Consider the following 12,843-nt stretch of genomic DNA (forward strand, 5'->3'; position numbering starts at 1 on the left):
TTTTGTCCAGTAAACTATATGCTACGTCTCTACATCAACACCACTTATTGATTAATAACCTATTTCTAGTCCGAGGCTCACCAGTCACAACTTGTTCTCACTAAATTTACAAAAAAAAAAAAAAAAAAAAGAACCATAAGATATTTTAAGCTTTTCGAAAACGGTAAAATATAAAAGTAAATGACTATGAGTATTTTATCTATTTGAGTATCAATTTTTAATTGTTAATTTTATAACAATATAAATATTATGTATGTTCAAGATCATAAATTTAAAACTTTTAGTTTTAAATTCTGTACGCAGCGTAACTTCTTCTGAATTGGAATAAGAAAGAACTCATAACCATTACTTATGAACAACTCTTCTCAACCTGAGACACACCTGCTCTTACTAATAGGGACGGAGCTAGAGATTAAGGCGCGGTTCCGACGAATTCAGTAACTTTAGTCCATACTCTATGTTTGTTGTAAGAAATTCATTTAATATGTTTAAATTATTACTTTAGAATTCAATAACTTAAAAGGGTTAGAATCCTGAACTCAAAACTTCAGATTCTGACTCCGCCTCTACTTACTAAAAGTCTAGTCTCTCTCACGTCTAATTTCGATCTCTAATTAACTAAGTTACAAAATCGGTTGAAAGAGAGGTATCTAGAAAACTTCTGTCTTAGGAACTTGACTCGAAAGGAAAAGATCGGATTATAAGAGATCTTACTTTTGACAATTAAATTTAATTTTTATATTCAGATTAGAACTAGACTTAAACATATTCATGTCAAATGAACTTGAATAAATATCACAATATGTTCAAAACCAAAACAAATTGCTTAATGTTTTTTCAACTTTCATGCCCAATCATTATTCATGTAAAAAAAAAAAAATTAAACTGATGAAGTTTATTACTTCGGTATTCGAAGACAAACAGAAAATAAAAATGTTGGTCTAAATTTGGCCACGTTGCAAATGGTACTACGTATTCCGAACACTATATTGGCAAATGTACTATCAGAGATTCACAATGTACATTATTACAGCTTCACTTCAATCCCAACTACCTCTTCTTCGAACTTCACCTACCAAGTACCAACCACCCCCCCCCCCCCCAAAAAAAAAAAAAAAAAAAAAAGCAAAAGCAGCCCTTGAACTCCATATTTATATATAAATCACTAATTTTCATGTACTCTCATAGGTCAAAAGTTTCAACCAAAATCATGGCTCTATCTTTCATATTCATATCCATAACCCTAATTTTTCTAGTTCATAAACTCTACCACCGTCTTAGATTCAAACTACCACCAGGTCCGCGGCCGTTACCGGTGGTCGGAAACCTCTACGACATAAAACCGGTGAGATTCCGGTGCTTTGCCGATTGGGCCAAAACTTACGGTCCGATTTTCTCAGTATACTTTGGGTCACAGTTAAATGTTGTGGTAACAACAGCTGAATTAGCTAAAGAAGTATTGAAAGAAAATGACCAGAATTTAGCAGATAGATTTAGGACTAGACCTGCAAATAATTTGAGCAGAAATGGGATGGATTTGATTTGGGCTGATTATGGGCCTCATTATGTGAAAGTAAGGAAGCTCTGTAATCTTGAGCTTTTTACTCCTAAAAGACTTGAAGCTCTTAGCCCTATTAGAGAAGATGAAGTTACTGCTATGGTTGAAAACATTTTCAAGGATTGTACTAAGCCTTGTAAGTTTTTCACATTTACCTTTTACTGTCTGTGTCCATTTTCTTGGGTTAGTACAAGAAGGAGTCTTGAGCTAACCGGTGAAGTTGCACGTGACTTCCGGGTTCAAACCGTGGACTCTTATAGATCGGTATTGGATCCCGTACATAGTGTGAGCTTAAGGCTATCTTTTCAAACCGTGGACACTATGTATTGGATCCCGTACATAGTGTGAGCTTAAGGCTATCTTTTTAATTTATTTAGTTCAAATTTATTCGTACTCAATATTTATATTAAATTATATTAATTTATTATATTTAAATTATATATTTATATAAAAATATTATATTAACTATAGATTAGTGATACGAGTATATAACAATGTCAATGTATTTTTTGACTTGACGTAAATATAAGTTTTTACCGGTTTATTTTATACAATTTTGGAGCAAGATTTGCCAAAATTAAGTAATTTTGTAGATCAAAATTACGTATTTTTATTTGGTCACTCCTCGAATTGAGATCTAATTAACTCCGCAATTTGTGGTGGGAAAGTTTTTTCTTTATATATATTTTTTATTTTTTTTATTTTAGTGGGGATCAATTCAAAATATTTGTGGAAGATGCAATAAGAGCCATCACGTGACTTTGACCTTATGGGCATACGAACTTCCACGTGATTTCGGCTGCCAGTTTATGAATATTGACTTTTCTATAGATGGAAATAGAATATACCCCTTTTCAATAAATTAATCTAAATTTTTTGTTGCATTTTAGAGATGAGTGCTGTTATAGATAACATATATTATAACATAACCTGAAAATTGGTTCAGGAAAAGCTTGACTTTTATAATGAAGTGTTGTTTATAGGAATCTTCTTTGTAGTATTAAATTATCATTGGGTCCTCCCTCGTGGGGATTGGGGTAGGTGAGTTTGCCTGTAGATCTCTAAAAGGTTTGGTAGGAGAAAGTATTCGTCACATAGTTATTTCTTGTTTGTCCTTTATTTTTGTGACAGCTCAGCTTCCACATAGTAGACAATAAAATATTAAATTGCTTTCAAATCACTATTTTTAAAATGTTCACATAAAAGGAGTAATGAAAAACAAAACAAAGTTGAGGATATAGAAAATTTTGGGGTATTACAATATTACATTTTTACACTTTTTTTGATGGGTAAATAATATATTATATAAATATTTTATATTTTTACACTTGTACTCCCTATGATGATTTTCTTGAAGGTAGAGTCTTATTGGGACGCAATTCTAACCCAAATTACACATGAAACATTGGATTATTATGTAGAAAAATTAAAGGCTAAGGTCCACAAAGGGCCATTCATTAATTAAAGAAAGATGGTGGAGTAGGTGAATCTTTCTGAAACTATGTCATACCAAATACTAATATTTTATTTTTTCTTTAGAAAACTTTATAGTTTAATGTCAGTGTCTACTTGAATAAATTTATGTTTTAATTATAATACGCTAACTACTTCTATTTTTCAAAAACAACAACATAGCCAGGGTATTCCGACAAACAATATAAGGTTTGGGGAGGGTAGTATGTAGACCTTACACCTAAGAGATAGAGAGGCTGTTTATGATAGACCCTCGGCTCAAGAAAAGATGTTATAAGTAGCTAATGAGAATAAAGACGTTAATTCATCTAAGTTTTGCAAGAGTGAAGGTTTTTTTAGAATGAAAGTAAGTAATACTCTTGAAGTATTAAACTATTGAGATACAAGTAGGGCAACCTGGTGCACTAAGCTCCCGCTATGCGCGGGGTCGGAAAATTATTGAAATACAAGTCATAGTAGTTAATTACCAACATAGTGCAACTCAACATGGAACAATGTCATCTATTCTTGTGCTAATAATGCTTACTAATCTGCAGATAACACAGGTAAAAGCTTGTTGATAAGAGAGTACTTAGGATCAGTAGCATTCAACAACATTACAAGGTTAACATTTGGGAAAAGGTTCATGAACTCAAAAGGTGAGATTGATGAGCAAGGTCAAGAATTCAAGGGTATTGTCTCTAATGGCATCAAAATTGGCGGAAAACTTCCCTTGGCAGAGTATGTTCCATGGCTCCGTTGGTTTTTCACAATGGAAAACGAGGCACTCGTGAAGCACTCTGCACGTAGAGACCGGTTAACAAGAATGATCATGGATGAACACACACTGGCTCGCAAGAAAACTGGTGATACTAAGCAGCATTTTGTCGATGCATTGCTTACTCTTCAGAAGCAGTATGATCTTAGTGATGACACTGTTATTGGCCTCCTCTGGGTAAGTAAAAAACTCATAGTTTCTATATGTACAAGTCAGTGTCTCTATCTTGCAAAAGAACTAATGTTTCATCCTATAGATTCAAGATCTTAGCTCAATTGGCATAAAAATTATAATTGGGGCTATAACTTAGTTTTGGATAGAGACGATACAAGTACATTGATGCGTGTGTGACATTGTGAAGAACGAACCATCTTTTGACAATGTGTCTGCGACATGATAAAGAACAAACAATTTGAAAATGTTGATATGCGTATGAACAAGGATAGAACTATGCAAGTACATTAATCTGTCTGTGACATGATAAAGAAAGAACCATTTTTGACATTAAAACTATCACTTTGTGACATCAGAAACAACTCGGTATACATATATTCATTCTCAAATTGTTCAATAATATATATTGAGTTAGCCCCTGGATTTGAGTATGTTAGGATGTTGGGTACGATGATTCATATTGATGTTGACGAGGTCTGAATTGTCCAAACTTTTATTCTCTTGAAAATTAACTAAAGAAGAACTTTGGAAGTGACTAACGACATTGAGAATATAGGGCTCAATGAACTGTATAGCATTTAGCTTTGCATGACTTTGGAAATAGTATCAATCACTCTCATTCATATTAAAATGTTTGCGAATGAAATTGTGCAGGATATGATTACAGCAGGAATGGACACAACAACCATAACAGTGGAATGGGCAATGGCAGAACTAGTTAAGAACCCAAGAGTGCAACTAAAAGCTCAAGAGGAGCTTGACAGGGTAATCGGAACGGATCGAATCATGTCAGAAACCGATTTCTCTAAACTTCCTTACCTACAATGTGTAGCCAAAGAGGCTCTAAGGTTGCACCCTCCAACTCCTCTAATGCTTCCTCATAAGGCCAGTGCCAGTGTCAAAATTGGTGGTTATGACATTCCTAAGGGGTCCATCGTGCACGTGAACGTTTGGGCTGTCGCTCGTGACCCAGCCGTGTGGAAGAACCCGTTGGAGTTCAGACCAGAGCGCTTCCTTGAGGAAGACGTTGACATGAAGGGTCACGACTATCGGTTATTGCCCTTTGGTGCAGGAAGGCGTGTTTGCCCCGGTGCACAACTTGCTATCAACTTGGTCACATCTATGTTGGGTCATTTGTTGCATCATTTTACATGGGCTCCGGCCCCGGGGGTTAACCCGGAGGATATTGACTTGGAGGAGAGCCCTGGAACAGTAACTTACATGAAAAATCCAATACAAGCTATTCCAACTCCAAGATTGCCTGCACACTTGTATGGACGTGTGCCAGTGGATATGTAAAACATTTTGTTCTTTCCCTTTTTGGTTATATGATGAGATTGCAAAAGCATTTTGGATATTTAGTGTTTTGAGTTAGGTTTGTGTCAAATTTATATCAGAAGCTATTGTAGCGTTGGCTATATTCCTGCAATGATCAGAAGACGGTGTGCTGTTTTAAGTATTTTTAATGCACGTTTATTTTTCTGTTTTCTTTTCTTAATTTCATTGCCCAACCATTCCTCCATCTCTACTGCTCCTTAGATTTCTGTAGCGATCCTAAACTAAGTTGAAGACTATCAAACCTGTTTGAAGATGGAGCTCACTGAATGGGCACGTTACATTACTGCTTATAGAATGATATGTATACTCTCTTTTCATTTTTCTCTTTGTTCTTATTCTTCATGATTATAGCAAGAAAAGATTATTGAAAGGATGTTGTACCCTTCAGCTAGTTGGAGTTGCATGTGTTTGACAGTTTTTGGTGCAAAATCAGATTATAATACGGTAAAATAATATATCAGTCACACTCTATCTTCACAAGGTAGGGGTAAGGTCTTAATAAACACTATTCTCCCCAGATTCTACTCCTGAGATTATACAGGGTTGGGTATGTTGACGTTGTCCACTTAAATGGATTGCAAAATGAACTAAACTCCAGTGATGGATTCTATTTTTCCTTTTCTTTTTTGTCAGGGTGGTGTAAATTTTATGCAACAGTACTTCGCATTTCATTATGCGACATGCTTTCTTTTCCTTTGCCGACGTTTTTCTCCTCATTACCGGGCTCTTACATTGTATACTTAAGGGTGTCAAATGGGCGAGTTGGATTGAATTATGGTCAAAATAGCACGGGCTAGCTAGTTTTCGGACTGACCATTCAAAAATAACCAGCATTTACCAAGTCATTGAAAAATAGCCACTATTTTGCTGCAACAGAGACTGGTCCAGCATAATATATTGAAGTTCGGTGCACCTGTGTATGAACTTCCAACATATTATGCTGGACCGATATACTTTGCTGGCTCCAATATAATATACTGGAGTTCCAGTATATTATACTGGAGTTCCAGTATATTATGCTGGAGTATTTTTTGGATTTTGAATAATGTTTCGTTCAGATTTATCTTTACATGAAAAATGGCTAAATTTCGATGACTTTTGAAACTGTGACTATTTTTGAATGACCACTTGTAAATCTGGCTATTTTTGAATTTCTCCCTTGATTTTGGGCATGTCAAATGAGTTGATTCAATAAATGGGCGGGTTATTAACCCGTCCAAAAGTTACTTGGGCTGAGATGAGTTGATGTGCTAAAATATGGGTCATAATCAAACCAGTCCAACTCTTACCAAACTTGAATTAATATGTGTTGTTTTCTTATGAATTGTTTAATTATCAAATAGGACTTTTTCCTTTTGTTAGGGGTCATGTAGACCACATCAAACAAAAAAAAAATTAAAAATATTTTAGCAAAGTTACTCATTGATCAATTTGAGCTAAAAATCAACTTAACTTTGGATGGGTTGATATGAACTGGGTCAAGATGGTAGAAATGACACAAAATAGCCACTTTAAAGGGCTGCTATTTAAGATTAGTCAATGCGTCCTGAATTTCAGTTTTTCAGTCCAAATTTTGGGACAAAAATGTCTTGAATTATCCTGAAGTTAAGATTTTTAGTTTAAAATTTAAGGGAAAAATAAGTAATGACTAATCTCTAAATATCATATCTGAGAATGGCTATCTGTGCACTTGCCCCGTCAAAATAAATTGAGTTCAATAAATGGGTGGATCAATGACCGACCGAACCTTGAACGATTTGGGCGGGTTAAATGGGTATGATCTCCCACTATAATAATGACGGGTTAAGTTGGTGTTTTCACTTTTGTTGTTTCAGTCAAGTGATAGGCTCATTTGGGTCCAAATGAAACAAAGAATGGACTTGGTCCAGTCCCATAACACTTTTTGTTAAAATAGCACAAGATAGCTAGTTTTCGGATTGGTCATTCAAAAATAGCCAGCGTTTATAAAATTATTAAAAAATAGCCACTCTTTTATTGTAACAGGGATCGGTCCAACATAATATATTAGAGATCGGTGCACCTGTGTATGAACTTCCAGCATATTATGCCGGAATTCCATCATGCGAAAAGTTCTAGCATAATATACTGGAAATTAGAGCATATGTGTAAGAATTTCCAGCATATTATACTGGACCAGTATATTATACTGGAACTCCAGTATATTATGCTGGAGTATTTTTAGGATTTTGAATAGTATTTTTGTTCAGATTTATCTTTACATGAAAAATGGTTAAATATCGATTACTTTTAAAACTGTGACTATTTTTGAGTGACCACTTGTAAATCTGGCTATTTTTGAATTTCTCCCACTCTTATTCTAACCCAAATGTTTGGTGCTTTTAGCTCATGGGCCGATCACTGATCCACTCCATTTAGGTGAGTTTGACTCGGGTGAAATTAAAAAATAGTCAGATTTACAAGTGGTAATTCAAAAATAGCCACAAGTTCAAAAATAATGAAATTTAGCCATTTTTTATGTAAAGATAAATCTGAACGAAAACACTGTTCAAAATCCGGAAAATATTCCAGCATAATATACTGGAGTACAAATTTTTTACATGTGAACTTCCAGCATAATATACTAGTCCAGCATAATATGCTGGAAGTCCATACACAGGTGCTCCAATCTCCAGTATATTATGTTGGAACTTTCCGTGTGATGGAGTTCCAGCAAAATATGCTGTAAATTCATACATTGGTGCACCAATATCCAGTATATTATGCTGGAACTTTTCATGTTGCAGCAAAATAATGGCTATTTTTAATGACTTTGCAAACGTTAGCTATTTTTCAATTACCAGTCCGAAAACTGGCTAGCCCGTGCTGTTTTCACATTTAACTCTGCAAAGTAATATGAGCTTTTGACAAAGTTAGCTGCTCGACAAAAACTATAAACAACCGCCTAGTCCACAATTACACATTACAACTTGTAGCCAAAAATAAATAAATTATGTTAACCACTGTGCCGCCCCGAGCCTCCGGTTTCTTATACAAAATTATAATTTACTGTTAAGATAATTTCAGAGATTGACATCCCTTATACTAGTTTTTAATATTACGTTTACTTTATTTATTTTAAATTTTTGTGTAATAATTCTTTTTAACTTATTTTTAGTAATGTAGATAAATAGGAGTATAAGATAAATGTGCCCTTTTCTATATTAAACTCTTGCAATTGATAAATTCTATCAAACTAACGTATTTAACAAATTCTTTAAGGATAACAACATAGTAACGGTCCAATCTATCAATAATATCTGCCACCCACCTACGACCACCCCGCCACCAAGAAAAGAGGAGAAAACAAACCCAACAAACAAAAACATAAATTTATGGAACATAAAGATCAGAACTCTTGAATCTTTTTCTAGATAAGGGAGATAATTTATATGTATAATTATATAAAATAGACTGTCACTATACAATTTATATACAATAGACTGTCACTATACAAAATAGACGGTTACTATATAAAAATATACAAAATAGATGGTCACTATATAAACATATACAAAATAAACTGTCACTATACAAATCATATACAAAATAGACTGTTAATATACAAAAATATACTCCACTAAATAGACTGTCACTATACAATTTATATACAATAGACTATTATTATACAAAATATATACAAAATAGACGGTCACTATATAAAAATTTACTAAATAGACTGTCACTATACAAAAAATATACAAAATAGATTGTCACTATACAAAAAAATACAAAATAGACTGTCACTATACAAAAAATATACAAAATAGACATTTTGGGCTATTAGATATAATATGTTTGGGCCGGAGAGACATTTCGTGTCAAATGAGAAAAAACATGAGCTATTAAAATTTTGAGGGGCTATGGAGGGTCATTTTCTCAAGTAATAATTGCTAGATATGGCTAATTGAATAAAATCCCGGGGGATAGCTTAAAGAGATTAGGATAGTTACGTAAACCAAATGACCGTAATTGACGTATGATGTGCGTATTTTACAAATTTTTATCATTTGAACCATGACTAGTATGTATATTTTCACAATAATTTAGCATATTCTCCCAAATATGAGTGTGTAATTTCTTGTCAATTGCTATTTGCTACCGAGTCATATGACATCTAGTAGAATTTATGCCTAGTCTAATAAGGCACCCCTATCTCAACGTGATGGATCCAAAAGTGTAGCTAGGATTATAATTTATTGGTTCTAGATTTTATAATGATGATTTCAAGTATTAATAATTGGATTTTAAAATTAATATTTGTGCATATTTAATGAATTTTCAAAACAAATACTGTATACGGTCGAAATTAGGTATGCCCGATTTCATAGGCTCGACGAGTCGCTTCAAGCCCGAGTTCAGGATGGGTCGACTTCGAGCCCGATGGACCAAGCTCGAGCCCGATGACAGAATACAAGACTCGAGGATCGAAGTACGCATAGGTACCGAAGCCGAGTATGACCAACCCCGAGATGACGTCGTTATGGATTTGTAACAGAAAGAGCAAGATTTCCGCCACGTCTCCAATATCATGGGTAAATTCCGGAATAGATTTGTACGAGCCAGTACGAATCCGTACTAGGCGGTTAGACAGCTATCCCAATAAAGATTCCTTACTATAAATAGAAATGTACCTTATTTAGGGTTCCCCTGCTATATAAAGGGGACCTCAATCATTTGTTAACATCATGAATCATTGGCAAAAGAATATACTCTCTTACTTTCTTGCTCATTATTCATCAGAATTGTCTCTTAACTTTAATATTTTTATTGTACTGTTCTTGTGAATCTACTTCGAGGCCATCGCAACTCGAGATCGATATTAGCTTAAACACTGGTTTGATTCTGCTTACTTCCTTAATTTATATGTTTGGTTTTTTGGTTATGAATTAGTATTGAACTAAATCACATATCTTTAAAACCATAAACAAGTTTAATTGTTACTTGTATTTTCGAGGTAAACAGTTTGGCGCCCACTGTGGGGCTAAAGATAATAGTGGTTATTTCAGTATTAATTTTGATAACACACGTTATTTTCACACTTATTTTTGTCAAGAACTTTTGTTCTCACGATAAAACATGTCAAACTCACAAAACACACCCGTACGAGGCGATGATGGTCTTGGATTTCATGGGAAAAACAATAATGTGGTTGCTTCGGGAGCCAGTGTACCACCGATTAACCCTGGCGAAGTGCCAAATGTGGAACCAATCGATGTTAGTTCATACATTGCTTTGAATACGGATTTAAGCGCAGACCCCGAAGGAAGTGTACGTAGGAAAGTCCGATCTAGTGGCCAAGAAACACAAGGTATAAGAGATGGAGGAGTTAGCCTCCAAGTAATATTCGAAATGTTACAAGCTCAACAGATTGCTATCACTCAGCTTCAAAGTCAGCATAAAACTCAAAGTGTGGTCGAACCGGAAGTCACTCACTGAACTGAACCAGTGCCAGAGAGATCGAACGGTAATTGCTCGGGGGCTGATCCCACGATTATGAGGATGCTTGAGGAACTCACCAAGAGAATTGAGTCGGGGGAGAAAAAGATCGAGGATAATGACAGAAAGTGGAGACTTATAACTCCCGTGTTGATCAAATACCGGGGGCACCCCGGTCTTAAAATGTTTGGATGCCAAAAAATTCGGACAAAAGCCATTCTCTCCGAGTGCGGCTCCGAAGCCCATTCCTAAAAAGTTTTATATGCCCGATATACCTAAATACAACAGGACGAGCGATCCTAATCAACACATTACCTCATACACTTGCGGGATTAAAGGAAACGACTTAAATGATGATGAGATCAAGTCGGTTTTGTTGAAAACATTTGGGGAAACTTTGTCAAAAGGAGCAATGATTTGGTATCACAAATTTGACACCGAATTTTATCAATTCGTTTGCTATGTTAGCAGACGCCTTCGTGAAAGCACATGCCGGGTCCATAAAGGTTGCGACAAGGAAATCAGACGTTTTTAAGATAAGATAGAGGAATGACGAGATGCTAAGGGAGTTCCTATCCCACTTTCAAATGGAGCGAATGGAATTACCACCAGTCTCGGATGATTGCGCCGTGCAAGCTTTTACACAGGGGTGGAATGAGCGGAGTTTGATCGTGTCACGACAGTTGAAGCAAAATCTGATCGAGTATCCAACTGTGACTTGGGCAGATGTACATAATCGTTATCAGTCGAAGATCAGGGTCGAGGACGACCAGCTGGGAGCCCTCTCGGGCTCAATTCATCCAAATAGATTGGCAGTTAAGTCCCCGAGGGATACAGATAGGGAACCAAGATCAAATAGGGAACGATATCAACCATAAGTCGGAGATCGAAGAAACAACGGTTCGGGGCGCAGTCCTCCTCAGAATGATCGAAGAAACGATCGAAGACAAAATTGTTGGGGACTTAAGAGTAAGAATGGTTTTGATAAACATACCGATCCTGCAGAAGCGCCTCGATTGTCGGAGTATAATTTTAGTATTGATGCATCGGGGGTCGTATCGGCTATTGGAAGAATCAAAGACACCAAGTGTGTCACGACCCAAAATCCACTAGTCGTGATGGCACCTAACCAACCCGCTAGGTAAGCCAACTAATAACTATCCAATTTCAATAACGTTAACAAGTCAAATAACCAAAATAAATTATCTTGATCTATTACATTTTCCAAGGACTGGAAGTACAAATCATGAGCTTCTAAGAGTAGAGATTTCAAAACTGATGGGAAACAAATACATCTTCTGTTTGAAAAGTACATAAACAGAGTTATATAATCTAAGGCTACCATGAACAAAAGGCAGCTGCAGCAGGAACGCATGTACGCCTTCAAATCCAGCAACCATCGAACACAGCAACATCGACATCCTGGGATCTGCACGCAATGTGCAGGAAGTGTAATATGAGTACAACCTACCCCATGTACACAAAAAGTAACAAACCGAACCTTAGGTTGAAAGCAGTGACATGCTAGAACATAGGTCGGGTCCAACACAAATATCTAACAGCAGTTCGTACAACGTAGAGCAAATAAACAAGGAAATACTCTCTGAGGTAAAAATGTTCAACTTTTACACAGTTTTCCGAAAATAGTTTTGCTTTTCAATAATAATAGTGAAAAACCCAAATCCTTTATCGAAATCATCAAAATATCATGAGATAGTTTGAAAATAGTAATTTTTCCTGAAAAATCCTTTCCACAATAGGTAAACATGTTTCATTTCCTTTCCAAATAACAAGTGTGAAATACCACTCTATGCCTGTATACCAATGTGTAAAAGTCATGAATGATATGATATTGTACATCATAAGGAAAAATACGTCTCTATGCATGTATTCCATATATGCATGTCAATGCCATGTATCTAAGAGATGAATCATGTACTCACACTCTCAGAGTACTCAACCTCACTGTATTACACTTTTCACTCATCATACTCAACCACTCGGTACTGTATATGGCCTATACGACCAAGGGAAGATCCATCCCAGAATATATATACATCACTGACCATCAGTCACTCAGTACCGA

The 12,843-nt window shown here is 35.5% G+C and overlaps 1 protein-coding gene across 1 annotated transcript; it reads left to right on the forward strand.

The window, feature by feature from the left end:
* Positions 1–1,160: 1,160 nt before the first annotated feature.
* Positions 1,161–5,264, forward strand: LOC107824233 (cytochrome P450 98A2-like). The gene is given in 3 exon segments (NM_001326128.1): positions 1,161–1,694; positions 3,568–3,965; positions 4,617–5,264. Coding segments are annotated over 3 exon segments (1,563 nt in total). The 5' UTR covers positions 1,161–1,174; the 3' UTR covers positions 5,262–5,264.
* The last annotated feature ends 7,579 nt before the right edge of the window (positions 5,265–12,843 follow it).

Source organism: Nicotiana tabacum, chromosome 5 (genome assembly GCF_000715075.1).
Source record: "Nicotiana tabacum cultivar K326 chromosome 5, ASM71507v2, whole genome shotgun sequence".
In the NCBI taxonomy this organism is placed as follows: domain Eukaryota; kingdom Viridiplantae; phylum Streptophyta; class Magnoliopsida; order Solanales; family Solanaceae; genus Nicotiana; species Nicotiana tabacum.